This window comes from Atractosteus spatula, chromosome 3 (genome assembly GCF_055471065.1).
Source record: "Atractosteus spatula isolate fAtrSpa1 chromosome 3, fAtrSpa1.hap1, whole genome shotgun sequence".
In the NCBI taxonomy this organism is placed as follows: Eukaryota; Metazoa; Chordata; class Actinopteri; order Semionotiformes; family Lepisosteidae; genus Atractosteus; species Atractosteus spatula.
In genome coordinates this window covers 75863081-75882287 of record NC_142708.1, presented here as the reverse complement: position 1 = coordinate 75882287, position 19207 = coordinate 75863081, and the positions used below count along the sequence as shown (strand labels likewise).

Below are 19207 nucleotides of genomic sequence, written 5' to 3'. Positions count from 1 at the left end.
ATTATTGGACCTTTTGACTTATGAATATGAAATTTACCCAGGATGACTAATAAATTCATTACTGTATAAATGCGTTCTTTTTCCAAAATTCCTCTTACATGGTACAACAAAATATCAAAATCCTTCATATAAAATCTTAGTATTCTAAATTTCCAGAGAATTGTCATGACGGGAATTTATTGTGCTCTGTCTGGCGACCTCTGTCGCTAAGGTTGGCGCAGGAGGGAGCCAGTTTAAGAAGCACCTAGTGATTAACGAGTGGGTCGGGGAGCACGTAGATTACGAAGGATTTAACGTGCTAATTTAGTTACGATGGGTTTTGGGAAACGCTCGTAAATTAACGATAGATCTTAAGATCAAGTTTACGATGTTCTTAACACTACGATGCTTTCGGGAAACTCACCCCTCTCTGTTCTCAATTGCAACGAACACAAAGTAACAGCTGCTGCCCTCTAGAGTGGACTAAAGTAGCGCACTAAATTAAACCACCTCTTCATATGGTTTAAGCGACTAAGTACCGTACTTAGAAGCACTAGAAGGCTCCCGAGTGTCACGGAACTAATATCGTCACTACGAATTGAATTTATACATCCGTCGCTTGGAAAATTATTGCAATATTTAACTCAAATTGCTTAACACTCATACCACATTTTTATACCTCATATTTATTAATAATGAAGTTTAATAATAAGTGTGTATTAACAGAAGTGTAATTTACTAATAATAACATTTAATGTCAATCATTATTATTAGCTGTGAATTTTAAGATATCCTAGGGGGTAAAGAGAACAGAACTTAAGCAATAGTTAAATAAATGGAGCGTGAGCCTTTATTGTGTTCTGATATGGGAGTCAACTGAATAGGGGTGAGTTTCCCGAAAGCATCGTAACGCTAAGAACATCGTAAACTTGATCTTAAGATCTATCGTTAATTTACGAGCGTTTCCCAAAACCCATCGTAACTAAATTAGCACGTTAAATCCTTCGTAATCTACGTGCTCCCCGACCCACTCGTTAATCACTAGGTGCTTCTTAAACTGGCTCCCTCCTGCGCCAACCTTAGCGACAGAGGTCGCCAGACAGAGCACATTCAATTCCCGTCATGACAATTCTCTGGAAATTTAGAATAATAAGATTTTATATTAAGGATTTTGATATTTTGTTGTACTATATAAGAGGAAATTTGAAAAAAGAACATTTATACAGTAATGAATTTATTAGTCATCTTGGGTAAATTTCATATTCATAAGTCAAATGTTTTAATAATACTCCCCCTTTTAGTACCTTTGAGGTGGGGTTTAAATTTTATTTAAATTCCATAAAGAACGTGAAAAATGCCAAAGCAAGGAAAAAATTTGATATATGTAAAAATATAACTTGGTTACATATTTACCTCATTGCCGCAGGCAGTTAATTGTTTTTTTATTCTGTATGTTTTCTTTCTTTTATCTGTTTTTTCTCCTCTACTTGTATTTGTATGGGAGCGGGCACATGCCCAGAGAACCCCAATCCGTTACAATACACTTAATTAAAAAATAAAAAATGCTAAGTTTTTGACTAGATGATATTATTTTCATGATGAAATGCAGTAATGCATTATGTAAGTTAAATTATTGGGCCGAACATGTATTTATAATGTAGCGCCATGCAGGGCACTTTAGCCATGCGCACGCAAGGCGGGCTGAGAACAGCACCTGGGGACTACCGGACTATATAATGGGACGAAGGCTGGGATACAGTCTCTTCCCTTCGTGTGTGTGTGTGTTAGTGTAGGTGCAGCGCTGTAACCCCTGTCCCTCTGTGTGTACCTTTCCCGATTCGAGTTAATAAATGTATTGTTCAGCCCCATTCCCGGAGTCCCACGCCTGCTCCATTCCGTACCGAAACCCGCGGTCGATACAATATTTAAAGTTCGAATACCGTTTTATGTTCTGTCGTGATTGTTGACGGTAAAGCTTAGACCTACTTGTTTTTAAATTTGATTATAGGTCCTTTATTTGTTGAGTGACACATGCCAAGCTTAGTAGTTAATTTTTCCAGATGTCATGTTAATAAGACCAATTCAAATGGAGTTCCAATACACCCAACAACTATAAATAACAACAGTATTTTCTCATGAAACACTGTGATTCTTAACAATGGCAGTGCGCCAAAACAATTTTGCTTTAAATCAAAGACGTCGTACAGGACGCATACACTGTCCACGCAGTTAAACTTGGTTTTCTTTTACGGCATGTCAGTCATTTATTTTCTTTTCTCTTAGAAACAATAAGTGTCCCATTTTGTGCCTATCTATACGCTTTCGCTTAAATGGTTGTTAAATTATGATGTCATGTTTACTTCATATTCCTTTTCACAACTTTATTTCATCCCACTGAAGGACCAAAACCGACACCATATAATGGAAGTATTGTCAATCGATTGTTTTTCAATCGACTTGTGATGCTTTTTGCTAAGCGACTTCAGGGGAGGGGTTAACAAAGAAGTACTTTATACTCGCTCGTAAAATGATCGATTAAGAGGGGTTTTGGGAAACGCATGAAAAAGTAGCACATACGTTACGTACGTACATCGTAAAATTGCTCGTTAGTCTCTAAGATTCAACGTTTTCGGGAAACTCGTCATTCCAGTGATTTATTTAAAGAATATGAGGCAGCTAGCATTAGCAAGAGAACAAAAGCAGTAGCAAGTGCAGCGATGCCTGTGTCACAAACAGTTCTTTCCGGGCCCTATGCAGACGACACAATCCGGAATAGTGAGGAAACACTGGGGGAAAAGTCATGCAGGAGACGGGAATGGAGACAGGGGACATGTCCTAGGTGTGCAGGTGTCCAGGGGAAGTGAGTCTAGGGCAAACAATCCAAGACGAAATCCAAACAGGAAACCAAAACAAAAGCATAAGTCCATGGCCAGGCGATCCATCCAGGGGATTAAAAACCAGGAACCGGGTCGGGACCGGCGGGGGGGATCAGGAACAGAAAGTTAAAACCATAACGGAGCCAGACGCAGCAGGACCCGGGCTCTCACGAAACGGGATTCAATGAAGAGCCTCGAATGACGTCTGCGTCTGGCTTTTAAGGGGGAACTGAAGAGGGGCTGGAATAAGGAGCAGGTGTGGGGAATGGGGCCGAACAAGGAAGGGCTGGAGCGCCCTTAAGAGGAGGAGTAGCGATCGTGACAGCCTGTCCAACAGACGTTTGAAAATTGCAGAAAATTTGCCAAGGACAGTCCGAGGGCTAGGGCAGTCACAGACAAAATCGTGGAGTTTATGGCACTCGATGACCGGCCCTTCTCGACTGTGGAGGGTCGAGGATTCCGTCAACTAACTGGGCGCTTGGAACCCCCTCACACTCTCGCAGGCCGCCGCTGCTCTTCTGATGTTGCCGTGCCGGCTCTGTATGACGTTGCCGCCACACACATACTGTACACAACCCGATCGAAGCTGACGTCAGAGACACTGGCTTCACAACGGACACATGGACTTCTGACAATAGTCTGATGAGTATGCTAAACTTTACAGGGTTTTAGTTTTCTTGCCCTCGTTACACATCAGCTGTGGATGATAGTGTGAACTTGTTTTAAAATGCAAAAAAGTAAAATGACCAATTATCGGTATCCGTATCGGCTACAACAAACTTATTATCGGTTATCAATATCCATATCGGCTACAAAAAACTTATTATCGGTTATCGATATCCGTATCGGCTACAACAAACTTATTATCGGTTATCGGTATCCGTATCAGATACAACAAACTTATTATCGGTTATCGATATCCGTATCGGCTACAACAAACTTATTATCGGTTATCGATATCCGTATCGGCTACAACAAACTTATTATCGGTTATCGATATCCGTATCGGATACAACAAACGTATTATCGGTTATCGATATCCGTATCGGCTACAACAAACTTATTATCGGTTATCGTTATCGGCCAGGAAATTCCATACCGGTGCATCCCTAATGTGGACCAAAAATTATTTAATTTAAATTTCAGCCCTTTAATACGTAAAATAAAACATGACCTGGCTGGCTGGAGAGGGATCTAGAGTGGAAGTTAATAAAATGAATATTCTACCACGATTATGTCTTTCTCAGTCTCTTCCTCTGGAAATCCCATCAGAACAGTTTAATGAAGGGGATACAATGACTCATGATTCATCTGGAATGAAAGGAAGCCAAGAAGTTAGAAACAGTACAACTGACCAAGGAGAAAGGTGGTTTAGGCCCGCCTTGCCTGAAGCCATACTACCAAGCTTAGAACTTAGAACACTAATCTGCTGGTGTGATAGATATTGTGCTGCAAAATGGAAGGAGATGGAGTCTTTGATTATGGGTGAATTTCCAATACAGACGGTCCTGGGAGATAGATCATTGGCAGAAACTATATATAAAACAGCTATACCCTGGACAACTTTACCAATTAAAACTTGACTTAAGATAATAAAAGCCTATGATTTGGAGAGAGAGGTTAAAATATTAAGGTGGATAGTTTTTCGATTTAGGATTTGGGCTACGAAAGGGATTACGGCAATATGTACTATGATTAAGCACGATCATTTGAAAAACTTTGAAGATCTATCACAACAATGCAATCTGGAAAAAAAATATTTTTACAGATATCTTAAAATCAGACATTATATAAACAGCAGGACAAAGCAACCACATAAAAGGAAGACAATAAAGCGCTTGATCATTTTAGAGCTGCTTTTCAGCAGGGTAATTTGGAAAAAAAATAAAAAAAGGAAAAAAGCTGTACCCAATATTAGAGTAAGCAACCTACACAAACCACTCCTTACTTTCACTAATTACCTGTGATTAAACTCAAAGGATGTACAACTTCACCAACTACTGCCAAATTTGGTATATTTAATCCGTGAAGATTAAAGTCACAATGTCATCAAATACACTTAACTGAACATTCATCATCCTGTTAAGTCTTTTAAAAAATAACATTGAATTTGACTGATCTAAACTTGCCAAGCTAATTCCCTTAAGCTCCTGGCACCTCTGAAGAAAATTGAACCAGAGTGGGCTCAATTAATTTAAAACTGCAGCTTTTGATTGTGGGCGGGTAGCTTTTTAAGGCGATTTTCCAGGAAAAAGCCCCATTTGCTCTCCCCAGCAGCCTGAGATTCCTTCTAGAAAGTGCAGCCCGCGACGCGGATGAGTGGCAGGCGCCGGTGAATGGAGCGCGCTGCGGTCCCTGGGTGAGTCAGGCTGACGCAGGCGGAGAGGGGCAGGGGAGACGGGCGACGGGCGCAGCAGCAGCAGCAGCATCTACACAGCGCATCAGCGCCCCTTCTCACACGGGCACAGGACCAGCTCCCGCTGCGAGAGGAGAAGAGGAAAAACCACCACCACCAACAACACCAACAACAACAACAACAGGGGCTCGCCATTTGGTAAGTCTCGAAGAGGTTTGGGTTTTTTTTTTTAATAAAAGATGTCGCACGATGACTGGTTCGTGGCTGTTATCGTGATGCGAAATTAAACGCACTGCAAACAGGCTCGTCTTTTGCACGGGAATGTTTTCTGTTCTGGAGAAAGGGCGATGGCTTCCTGCGCTTCCCAGCGAGCGAGGATGCTCCTGCTCCGTGTCGCTCGCGGAGGCAGAACAATAGGACGATGGAGAAGCGGGAGGCGCAGATGCACAGGATCTGGTGAAAGACGCCAGACAGAGGAGACCCCGTCTTTACCCGTCTTTTCTGAATTAAAATACGCGATTCAGCCGGGGGGAAAAAAGCCGTTTCAATAAAAAAAAATACTTTAAACGATCACGTGACGTGTTCTAGAGCGATTTCGGAGCCTCGTATATTAATAAAATAGTGAATAACGACGTGTAGTTTTTAGCATTAAAGCACTAACGATAGTTAATGTGTCCGTTTTTTCAATTTAACATTTCAGCTTCAGATTATGTTTTGTACACTGCAAATATATATTTTCCAGCGATTTGTACAATCAATTGGTTTCAGTCTGTAAAACAGTACTCTATCTTATACCCCCTCGAATACACTGTTCTATTTTGTTCATATTGTAAAGGATGTTTTTTACAATCTGCATTAGCTGACACGGCCGATGTCAGGTGTTTTCTCCGTTAAAACATTTTTTACGTTTACGTGGGATCGAACGTCGCCCACAAGGTGGGGATTTAAGAATGTGACGTTCAAGAAAAAACAGGTGCGTATTTTTACATTTTGAGGAAGAGGCCAAGCTAACTTTATTCTGCATGGAAAGAAAAATGGTCTCGTATAATTTGTAATTAAGTTGCAATTTAACCTCGTTGTGCTCGGGGTTTTGTTGTTTGTTGATGTTGTGTAATATAATTTTTAGTAAATCAATAATTCTTAGCATATTGTTTTTTAAAAGACATTACAGTAGTGCAGCTAACATTGCCTTTCCGTATTTTCTAACTCAAATGTTCTTTGATAGCGCGCAAAACGCTGATTGATAAACGTCATTTGCATGACTGTGAAGGTTAATAAACATTCATTCTTGGAAAGAAGAACATAACGGATCCAGAAAATTTACCAACTCGACACACATGGCGTGAATGATTATCTCTGCAAAACTATAGAAGACTAAAATATTCCAGAAACAACGGATGTAACTGAAAGATTGCAAAACCAAGGGATTTACAAGACTGCTTAAGTAAAAAGAGTAGAAAAATAACAATTGCTTCATCCCCAATGACCAAGTAATGGCAACATTAAAACAGTACAATGTGTAACATATACAGTACAAATGTGTACAGATCTTTTTCATACAAGGAGCGAATCCAAGCAGGATCTGTCAAGTGCTTGTGTAATCCCTTCATTGATCTTGCCTACCCATTTCATTTGCACTGTTACACACAAGCGCAACTTTTAAAATTCATGTATCCCTCTTGCACCTAGTGAAATGGAATAAACAAGTAATTTTGGGAGTGTACTATTTAACTGCTTTAAATTTTTACTGTAGACAGAACATTTTAGGGTGTAATAATGGGTATAATGGTAAATTAACAAGTAATAGGTTTATTCTCTTTTCAGCATGGAATAAACCTATTACTTGTTCCTTTGCAGCCTACACAGCTACCCACCTGAACTAATGGTAAATTAGTTTGGTTGTGTTATCCCTTATTTAGAATAATATCTCTTTAATGCATGACTTGTGGAATTCTGCCACAAAGACATCAGAAACTTGGTATGAGTCCGTCGGTTTCTTGGTGTTGTAATGGAGGCCGGTCCAGGCTCCCGTGAAGCGTAGTTCAGGACCCTATGCAGACAGTATAATCCGGAAGAAAGTGGAGAAGGACAACAGGGAAGAGATGTAGAGGATCAAGACGGGTTGACAGACAGGGGGGCGTGAGGGTGGTGATCCAGTGCTCGGGGGCAAAGGCAAACTGATCCCGGCAGTCCAAGGGGGAAATCTGGGGCGCAGTCCAGAGTCCAGGAACCAGGGATCCATCCAAGACGAGACAGACGAGGTTAAAATCCGGAATGGTATCCGGAACAGGGACGGGGAATGAAACCAGGGTAATGAGGCCAGGCGCTCCGAGCCCCGGACCCAGACGGTCAGGACGCCGTGATGAAGCCTGTGCCGTCGGGTCTCTCCTGGACCCGCTGGTAGGTGGGCTTCCGGGCGTCCATCTCCCAATGCTGAGGCAGGAATAGCGGGAGCACCAGGCTTAAATAAAGACAGACAAACGGGACAGGTGCACGTAATAAACTAAAATATGAAAGGGTCAGAGCGCCCTTAAGAGGAGGGATGAGTGACAGGTCAGCATTTCAGTGTAGTGCCTCCCTTTGCCCCAGTGAGATTCTCTTCCCTCTGATGGTCGGAACATCACGTCTAAAATAGTCTTTTCAAAATACGGGTGAAAGCCTGACCAGTCATAAAGGTGGATGTATCAAGTTTGTGACCAAATTAGCTAAGAGAGACAGAAGACCCAGCCAGGTTTTGCAAACTTTAAATTAGCTTTTTATGAACTCAGCCATCTTCCTTGCAGAGAAAAAGATCAATGCTATATCATAACACTGCCAGGTCAACATGCAAATCACAGGTCAAGAACAGTTGATAAAAATGCTGAGGCCTTTGTTGTATCTAAATAGGGAATTCTATTCTCTATCATATTGTAACACAAAGCACAGCTTTAAAGCTGTAAATTTAAAGGTTGCATCAAAACAAGCATTCTCAAGGAAAGTTGGATCTTCTAGATCGTAAAAAGTATTAAATCAACAAAAAGTGACTGACAAAGACAACACATTTGTAGGGTAAAGGAACAAACACAAGACAGCTGTTGGAGTTTGAAATGTAGGCTACAGTTTACGCAGATTCAAAAGACCAGTCAGCCCACCTGGCCTGTTCGAGAGTACTACTGTACCTGCCTTGTACTGTACAATAATGTAGGGGAGTGAGGAAAGCCGGTGGAGGGAGGATGGTGCTGTATTTCTGCCTTTCCACTCTTTTATCAAAGAAACATGACTAAATGGGAAAGAGACACTTGGCTTCCCCTGCAAAAATGATTCACTTTTTCACACTAATACATAGTGTGAAAAATACTAATTTTATCCAGTGCTGATGGAAATGAGCACAGCTGCTCCCTGGGGCATGTTGTGCTTTTGGGCCAAGCATGTGTTGAGCTTTTCAACAGCTACGGCACCTGGTGTTCCTCAGAACCACTTCAGCATCATGTCAACAGATTAGCAGAGCCTGGCGTTTTGTTTTGATCCTCACAAAAGACTGGCCCTTGTGAAAGCCAAACAGGAATAACAGACTGCTGTAGAGGTTTGGGGGTTTTGAGGATTGTATGATGCCATAATATTTTTCTCGTACTTTTGAGCCTGTGGTTATGAGCAGCATACTGCCCAGTTGAACACCATGACCCGGTCTCTCCTTTCTTAGTCTTAATACCATGGATAGTCTAAACCACTGAAAATGTAAATATTTGTTAGACAATCAGTGTATCAGTGACTGCCAGAAATCAAAAGCCAACCTGTGTCTGATCTGCAACTGATGTGCTTCAGGTTAAAACAACAAATTACTGTAAACTCGGTGAACTTTATAGTCTGCAACACTACAAAGATGTGAAGGACAGAACAACTCAACTGCTGTGTTTGCTACGTAAATACATGCATGAACCCCTCTACTCAAAATCAGATAAGCACTGTACAGACAGTGTACAGTATGTCTGATTTTGGTAGGGTCAATTTTTACTTGTTTTTTTATCATACTGTTGACGTTTGGCACAGAATTAGTTTTGAGTTATGAGACAGGGCACTGTCCTCTAGTAACCTTGGCCCCTGTGCTCCTCTGAACTATTTTAGTTGTATTCAAGGGCAGGTAGCAAGGTACTTCACTGAAATTGTTCCAGTAAATTCTCTGTTTTATACTGTAAATGGGTTTCTTGGTAATCACTGTAAATAAGAATGTGCTTCAATACTAAATTGTAAAAATCAAAAAGAAAATTCATGCTCCCCTCAACCTCATAATATACCATTTCACTATTCTTAATGCTCGGTAAGTCTTAAATCAGAACTTTGTATAAATAAAAGTTGTATAAATACAAGATGAAGTTGAACAATTATGAAAATGTCATCATACTAACATTAAAATGTAACAAATTTAAAACTATAAATGATACAAACACATTGAGAAGTAATTTTACTGTTGCATATGTGAGATCCGTTTTAGTATGAATAATTTTGACAGTCAGGTCTGCTCCTTCAGCAGATGACAGTATCTCCTATTTCTGGCATAATGTTATACAAGAAGCACTATGTTTCTCTGCCCCACAAAACACAGCATAGCATACAGTGATCATCAAATTCATAAAAAAATAAAAAAAAAATAGATAAGGGTGCATTTCTATTCCCTTGCCCTTTGCTTGATATTAAGCAGTGGTTCCCAGTCCTGGTCCTGGTGACCCACACACCTGCTGGATTTCATCTCAGCCCACCTTCATTAGATAACTGAAGCCATAATTGATCTAGGAAGTTGCTTTGTTTGAATAATACTCTAGTGACAAGTTTGGAAATTAATTTCACTTACAGAATAAATGGTTAAAGCTCAAGCATGTTTAAGAGCTTTAAATCTATCTTACTATTATTAAGTCAATGAAGGGTTTGACTGTGTAACTAAGGGTCTGAATGGAACAAAAACCAGCAGGGGTGTGGGTCACTAGGACCAGGATTGGGAACCACTGGTGTAGAGTATCAATCACTTTAAGATCAACTCATCGCCATTTCATCACGAAAAAATAATGCTGAAACTACAATGTGTTATGTTTATATGTTTCAATATGTTTAGCGGGTTGTCAGAATGCAGCTCTGCCTGGTCAGGATACGAGCAAGCCAGGGCTCTTCCCAGCAGTACAGGGTACAAGGAGAGACTAACACATGACTCGCGTCCTTCCGTCTGCCATGAGGGTCCATCAGCGGCGCAATTAAAGTGAAACTGCAGTCCCAGTTTCTCAGACTGGTTATTAAATCTTGGTAACAAAAGAAAGTCATTGACTGTATAGAAAAAAATTACAAATTTCCAATTAAGCACAAAACCGTGAACTTTGTGAAAGTATGGAAAGTCACCATGTTATCGCAAACCTGTCAAAGGAGTTCCCATGAACTGTGATGTGATGCAGCCCCTTCCTCCTCACTAGTCACTGTAATGATGGAATGCATTGTATGAGCCAATACAGTAAGTACAGGTTGTGTAGCAGACATTTCACTGCAGAAATGTTCCCATGTGATCTGCAAGCAGATTTAACAACTAGTATTTGTCTGCAAAACTGTCTCGAAGTCGAGAGCAATATTTCTATTGGATTAAAAGAGATGTGTTCACAAGGCCGCATCTTTACAATGTAGAAGGGCCGCACCACATCACCGGAAGTTTTGTTGCCTTGTGAATTGCAGATTGTGGAGCTGCACATACCTGGAAATTTCATCTTATTTTTTTATGAAAATAGGAGGTTTTAGAAGTCACTTTGTACAATTTACTTTTATTGTGGTTTGAAATGCCCTCATCAATGCTTATTCTTTCTAACCCTGAAATATAAAAATAGTGTATCAGCTCCGCTTTAACAAAGGCAGCTATGAAACCTAGCAGGTGTAGCTTTGCTGGGGGAGGTAACTGGAGCACCTTGCAGAACACCATTATGGCCAGGGAGAACATACAAACTCCACGCACACAGACTGAACCCAGGGCCCTGAAACTGTGAGACAGCACTGCTGACTGCCATGCCCCCATGTCACTCAACTTGTCTCTCACATCTTTTTGTATTTCTCAGCCTGGGAGGGCTCTGCCAGGATGACAAAGGAGGACACTGCAGAAGTGGGGGATGCCCAACCTGCCTTGGACTTTCAGAGTCCCGTTTCGGAGATAAGGAAAAGGCCCATGGTCCACCCCTCAGCTCCGGCTCCTCTTCCAAAAGACTACGGTAAACTACACGTCTTTCTTAAGACTATTTCGTTGGAGACAAGTTGGCCTGCTTGTGTATGTCGGTAAATAAAACATGATGCGCAGTTTCTTAAGTTAAATTTGCTTCAGCTAGACTACAGGGGTCCACATGGTATTAATAAATTTAGAATTGATTGGGTAGATATAACAAAATATTTGTCAATTCTAAATCAATCAATCAATCAGTTTGGAATAGCTAATTGCATGTCTTTTCACAGTTCTGCTCACAACCATCAAGCTGTGAATTCACACAGGAGAGACCAAAGAAGTGTATTGGCTATTTGTATGTTGTGTAATTTAAGATTAAGACCACTTTATTGGCCATATACAATTTTTTGCATGAGGAATTTGTCTTTTCACATACCCCAGCTTGCTCTCCATGAGACACACAGACAGGGAGAGAGAAGCTGGGGGTCAGAGCGCAGGGTCAGCCAGTTATACGGCTCAGGGGTCCAGCGGAGTAGGATTCCTCTGCTGGCCGCAGGATACGAACCAGCAACCTTCCAGCCAGAGGCGCAGATCCTGAGCCACAGAGCCACAACACCGGCCTCAGAGCCACCACCATTTAAAAAAAAAATGATGTAGGAATCATTTTGTATGCAGAGTTCAAGGGGTATCCTGAGCAGTATTTACGAAGTGTTTCTGCCATTATGAGCGTGGGCACCTGTGTGAAGTTTGCATGGTCTTCCTGCGTCCTCCTGGAGCTCTAGCTTCCTACCTCCCAAACACATTGTTTGACTGTGCTAAACTGCCTGTTCTTGAGGAGCAGTTCCGACCCTCCCTTCTTAATCCACCCTGGCTGGAGCAGGTCTACTACAATACAGATGCCAATATTTGGGATAAGAGGAAAAATAAGTTGTTTTTTTAAAACCCTGTTATTCCGGTGTCTTTATCCCGTATGTTTTGTTATGGATCCAATCCAAAATTGCACAATCTTTATGTGATGCACCTGAGCTGTAAAAGCCAGGCTAGGTATTGATGTGCCTTTTCATGTCTTAGTGTGAATAAATGGAACTTTTGTGAATCAGCTATAAGTGAAGTCAACAGCTGCTGGGAGCAGCCTGTCTTTATTTATGTGTTTTTTAATTCCACTTGGTTATGATTTACTCTGTCGCTGCTGTCTGCACTACACTGGGTTTATCAGGGGTTCGATTGTTCAATAGACTATGACAGACAGCAGAGGGGTATTGATCTCAAAGTGGTCAATATCCACCTCCCACTTGGCCAAGATGGGGGGCAGGGGACTTCTACAGCAAGACGAATTGTGGTGGCATGTCTCTGTGGTGTAAATATACCCCCTCTAGCAATGGGAACTATGTTTTCGGCCACAGACAGGCTCGTGTGCCTTTTGCATCGGTTGAAACCTTCCTGCAGCCCAGGAGCTGCAAACATACAACTGAACAACAAAAGAAAATGATAAACAAAAAGGACACATGTACTGTATGAAATAAAAACATCTGACTGTGACCTCATCCTCTAGCTCATTTGCTCTTCTGTCAGCCATTATACAGGAGAACACAGCTTGTCTTCTGGGTCTTTCAGGAAGGAGAGAACACAGAAATGAGCAAACAGCACATTCTGCAACAAGCAAAATAAATACTTGAGAAACCAACTAGGGTGAAACCAGAAAATGCACACAACATCATGTGTGCATTTGGATTTTTTGGCATAAAAACATAAAATAAGCAACTACGCTGATATCAAATTCAATAATTAAAAACAACTACCCACAAAGTGGAGCAGCTATTTTGTACTATCCATACATACAAAAATCAGATTATGATAAAATTATGGTTAATCAAACACACATGGCTTTATAAACACATATGGCATGCAGTGCAGTGTTCACAAATTGTGATTAAAAACCAAATTATTCTGTCAAGCAATGCTTGGGTCCTGCCTAAATGTAAACTGAGCTATGCTTCCACAGAATCTCTACGCTCACTGCTTGGTCATGTGACTCTGGCCCTGTGTACTGCAACAGGTTGTTCCAAATCCTTCTGAGCCAATTCTGACCTCCTCCCCTGGGGTTCCTTTCTTCAGCCTTTACTTTCTTCGATCCGAATGACCCGGCCTGCCAGGAAATCCTGTACGATCCCCGGACCACGATCCCCGAGTTGTTTGCCATCATCAGACAATGGGTGCCACAGGTGCAGCACAAGATTGACATCATTGGGAACGAGGTGAGTGACTTCCTAAGTGCTCTGCATCCTAACCTGCTTCCAGTCCGTGCTGAATAAGAGCTGCTTAGTTCTGCTTTGTGCACCCTTGTCTACCAAATCAGGCACCGGCTCGTGACTCTCTAAAGGTGGGGAAAAAAGCTACAGTATGGGGAATTAAACCGCTCCAATACCGGAGCTGTCTGAGCCTCATTAGGTGCACAGAACCTACACAGCTGTGTCATAAGAGCCCAACTGCAGGGGATTTTAGAAATGTGTGTACGTAAGGACACTGGCTTTATTAGTCACATTAAAAACAAAGCAAAAAAGTTCTGGCCCATACAGCCATGTGAAAATACCATCACTGCGCTGTTCGCTTTCTTTGAGAGTTGGAAAGCACCCCCCTCTTCTCAGCTCTGTTGTGCTGTAAGCCAGTCTGTAAGAGTGTTGCTTAGCTCAAAAAACAAACAGATAATCCATGCCTGTGTGTCCTGTCTGCTGCTCATACCAAAGGGCTTTGTGGTCAGTGGAGTGGATATATCAAAGCTGCAAGTTCCCCTGTGGAATGTGACTGACGCAAGCTGGCTGTGGGCACAACACTGCAGGAACAGGCTGTATCCTCCTGGTGTCTTCAGCTTAATTGTTCAACCAAGGTTTCATGGTCTTTTCTCAAAAACCAATAAGGTTGCATCTTTCTCTACTGCCACATACATACAGTACATTAACTGGAAATAATCTAGAAATGGCCAGCCCAGCCATTAAGCCTGTGTTACACACAGATTAATGATTTTCTTGGCTGTCCTTCATCAAGGACGTGAAAAGGGAATCACTGGATTCATGCTACTTTGCAGCACAATAACCTCCTTGATATCATTCTGGAGAAAATAGCAAGAATCTTCATGCACTTCACTGCAAGCACAGATCAGAGCATTATAGTGGATCCTCTGTGGGGTCTGCAGTAAAACACTGGCAACAGGACAAACACCACCCATCAAAAATCCAAAATTGCTGGATTTGCCTAGAGCACAGTATTAAGTCAAAAAATGAACTTGCTGGATTCTTGGTTCAGATTAGAGGAATAAAGCAGTTTAATTCTTAAATTTGATATGCTCTCTGATTTGTTTTTGTAAAACTGAAAGGAAAACAGCTGGAATCTGGCTGATCTATATTTTACACACATTGAAGCTTTAGTGCACTTGTCTTGTGTGTGGTTCACAAGCTCTTTATTCTTTACTGATTATTCCTTATTGGCCAGACTGAATAATGTATAAGTGTTGTCAGGTTTGTTCATCCTTCTTTGAACCCTGGTTACCATACCAGAAGATCAGTTATGCACATAACTGATAAAGGTTTGCATCAGAACCGTGAGCTGAATCTTCCTTTCCAACACACCTAGTCATGCAAGACTGAAGTAACTACTTCATTCTTCCAAGAATACACAGTATGCCTAAATATACGACTAAATAGAGTAAAGCCGATTCATACATTTTCCCAGACCTTTTGTCCCAGCTGTTCTAAATCATACTCATTTCTGACACTGTTGCTCAGTTATATGTATCGTATAACGATCTCCTTTTCGCATTTTGCCTGCCACATCCCTTCTCCATCCCATACCCTGACCTGTGCATCTCCCATAGGTTAAATCCTCTCTTTGCATGGTGGTCCTGGCTTCCTCATTCTATATTCAAGCAGCTTAAGCCAAATTTCATGACAGATATCCTCAAACACATCTAATTCTTGGGTGTCATTCCTTGTGGAATTATCTTTGTGCCATGACTACTTCTTTTATAATGACAGGCAGCTGTACTTTGAGGATTTTTGTGATTTGAATTAATCTTAATGCTACGAAGGATATATTAAACTCTCACCGATGCACACTGGCCATAGACTGATCCTGCTCACCTCCTTACACCCATGATGTAATAATGGTATGTGAAGGAACATTTTTTAGTTCTTTAACAAAACCTGCAGTTTATCATTATAAACAGTTATTGGCTGAGGAGCATGTACAGCTGTATGCAAAAGTTTGGGCACCCCAGGCCAAATTACATGTTGTGTGTATGTTGTGTTAACTTCTTTTCACTTAGAAAATATACAAAACATGTAATTTGGCCTGGGGTGCCCAAACATTTGCATACAACTGTATGATTTCTTTCTATATAGTGGATTTGAAGTTTTTTATAACTTGGTAGCATGAAAATTGCCTCTGCAAATCAGTGTAGACAAAAAAGAAATTTGAAGATAAACATAAGGGTTTAAAGTTTTGCACTTTCAAAACCCTGCTTGACTATAACTTGTTTCATCTTGACTGTACCGACAGCTACAAGTGACTGTGTACAAGTGACAGTTCACAGTTACAATTGTAACCAAATTCCTTCAATACCAATCCTCTGTTATCCCAAATCCAAGAAACAGGAATGGCAGTTCCACTTTTCGACAGAACCATTAGGATGGTAGCTATTATCTTCTCAGTGTGTTAACACATTATTCACTAGGAATGACAACAGGCAAGAATTAGGTGTATTAAAAGATTAATTGAGTATTTTAAGTTACAATAATTTGGCTTAACCAGCTTGGCTGAGGGCTGACCTCCTGGCCTCAAGATGAGGAGGCTGGAACCCCCCTGCTAAGAGAAGAGTGACCAAGTGGCAGACACCGAGGTGGAGATGGGATATAAAAGATTAATGTGAGGGAGAGAAGGGAGTTACTAATTAATGATGTTTAACTGAAGAAAGGACATCATTATTATTGAAAAATTACTGACAGCTGAGAATGACTGAACTGTTGTCATCCCTCCCAAACCCTCGTTACAAACTCCATTTAGAAAAATCCCTAGGATGATTCCTACAAACCCCGCTGGCCACACACCCTGCTCACTCATTCTGATCTATCTAAATGTTACCCTGTCCGCTGTCCCAGGATAGCAGAAGCTCTGAATCAAAGTATATCTTGCACAGACTGGAAAGACTTCTTTAAAAAGGTGCAAAGGCAAGTTTTTGCCTTTGTTCTAGCAATGGACCAAAGGGGAGAGACACTTACTACAGCTGTATTATACTGTATATACGGTACAGTCGAAGCTGGAGACTCAGAATGATCAAAACACAGTGTAAACAATGGGAACGAGGAGTATGGAGGCAGATGGTAGAAGCACTTCAGACTCTCCAAATTAAAAAAGGAATTATGTGCAAACAGGGGCACGGTGCAGGAATTTAGAAAGTAAAGTGCCATTTTCAATCAGAGCTGTGATCAGAACTAAGGTGTTATGGAGAGGTGGCTTTCCCAGGGTGGTGCCTCCTGCTTGGTACAAGTGCTGTATTGATCACTGCGGGCAGTAAATTCGCTCCGTTGTCAGTTGTTATTCCTCAGTGTTCCCAGGAGCCAGAATACCACCAAGGATTGACTGCCGCAGTAATAAGCCTTTTCCATTAGGCTGGCTGGCCTGCATTAGCGGAGGCAGTAAATTAAGCCATTGTCTGATCTGTGTAAGTGTCATCTGCTCCTTCGCGAAAGACCATGTTGATCTGACAGGATTTAGCTCTCCAAATGCTCTTGCTGTTGCTCCCAGGACAGGTGAATTTTAAAATCAGTCTCCATTTTAGCTGCTCATATAGATTGTGTAGTAGTGTATTCTAGTACTGTCTTTGATTCAAGAAACTAGAGGTGCTTGAACCTCCTAGGGATTCAGAATGAGCCCTGCTGTAAATTCAGAAATGAACATGATGGGGCAGATCTGATCATAATAATAATAATAAAAATAATAATAAACTTTGTTTTATATAGTCTTTAAAGGGTTCTTCTCAAAGCGCTTTACAGAATGACAACAACAATAAAAAAATACACAAGATATGCACAATGAGAGGAGACAGTAGACAGGGGTATTGAATACAGTAGGAGCAGAGGGGTAAAGAATGGAACCAGTTCAGTAAAGGCTCTTCTAAAGAAGGTTTTGAGTCCAGATTTGAAGGAGTTTAGAGAAGGTGACTCTCTGATATCTTTGGGGAGAGAGTTCCAGAGTTTTGGGACGCAGCAGGAGAAGGCCCTGTCACCCATAGAGTGTAGACGGGCTTGGGGGACAGTAAGGAGAGAAGAATTAGAAGAGCGAAGGTTGTGAGGTGGGGAGTAGGGCGATAATAGCTCAGACAGGTACTGAGGTGCCAAGCCATGCAGAGCCTTATACAGATGCAGCCATTCAAAATGCGCGGGCGATACCGCATTATTTTCCGGTACGCTGTACGCAGTCTACCGCGAGTTACCAGTAAATACCGCTAGCAAAATAATAGTATCCGGAATTTCAGCATTTATTATTGTACTGTGCTGTAAACTTGTTCTGTGCCTAATTACATTATTTTATAGCTTTATCAAATCTGTACATTGTCTGTCGATAATGTTTCTGTAGTGCTTTTTCAGCACTCAGCATGTGACCACGCCGGTGGCGCTGTGGGTTAGGTTCCTGACTCCCATGTCACATGGTCTGTGATTGAATCCCATGTAACTATGACTTTATTTTTTAACAAACATTTCTTTGAAAAAATGAAACGTTTCCCTTGGTCAGAGATTAAATAAAACCTCACTCGCACCAAACAAATTTATATTTCTAAATATCACAACATGATCGAATTTAAGTCTTTTTAATAACAATGAATAGTCACCTATGCGTTACAAAATAAACATTTATATTGATTTGAATCGCGTTTTGATTTAAATCGTAAACGCGTGTTTAAATATATGTGTTTAAAGGCGATATACTGTATAAAAGCGCTGATTCTTATGGAATGTGTTCCGCCGGGGATTCAAAAAATTTATTTTTTTTAATCGCGTATCTAAGGAAAATTGCAGTATAACTTTGTTCATGCACAAACAGTGGCATGTTACATTATTAATTTGGGTGTCTCCTCTTGCCAGAAAGCTCTAAATTGCATTTTGAATGCGGTTTTTGACTTTTTCTAAATTGCAACCCATAAATAAAGCTGATACAGTTTAGACTTACTGTATTCTAAACTGTATTACAGCAGCACATTGGACAATGCAACGTAAATTGCAAAAATGCACTTGGAATCTGTCCAAGCCCTACTACGAAAATTATTTAAACTGCGACACTTATCATTCATCTTTAAATAAACTTTATTTTATATAGCGTTTTAAGTGAATAGGTAATTAGATTGCTCATAAACCTAATCGCTTTTTCTACATAAACACAGCGTGATTGCTCTCTGAAAATGCTTTTTCTTTATATTTAGGCTCAGATTTCAACTATGTATCATATTATTATAAACTTTCGTGGAATAATGTCTTTTATGTAAACCATGTTTGCTATTAATTAATTTAGGGCTAGAATACTGTACGTTCATTGTCTTCCAATCGAGTCGAGTTGACATTGGAAGCTTGCCACGCCCGGACTGTTACACCAACGCATTAGCATGTTAAAGCGATTTCATTGAGGAGCCTAGCTTTTTAACTAGTAAGTACTGTACTTCCTACTTTGAAAATACCTGTGAAACCGGTTTAATTCGTCACAGCCAGCACTCCCGCAGAGAGGGGGGTTGTACTCGTTAATGTCCGATGACATACAAGTGGAAAGATTACAGATTTTAATCGTCTTTTTTCTGAA

The 19207-nt window shown here is 40.9% G+C and overlaps 1 protein-coding gene across 1 annotated transcript in view; it reads left to right on the top strand.

Annotated features, from left to right (window-relative positions):
- Window positions 1–5244: 5244 nt before the first annotated feature.
- clip3 (CAP-GLY domain containing linker protein 3) overlaps window positions 5245–19207 on the top strand; it is a 40350-nt gene continuing 26387 nt past the window's right edge. Inside the window, exons 1-3 of the mRNA XM_088910169.1 lie at window positions 5245–5409; window positions 11271–11420; window positions 13484–13623. Coding sequence (XP_088766295.1) covers window positions 11291–11420; window positions 13484–13623 — 270 coding nt within the window. The 5' untranslated portion in view covers window positions 5245–5409; window positions 11271–11290. The remainder of the gene's footprint in view (window positions 5410–11270; window positions 11421–13483; window positions 13624–19207) is intronic.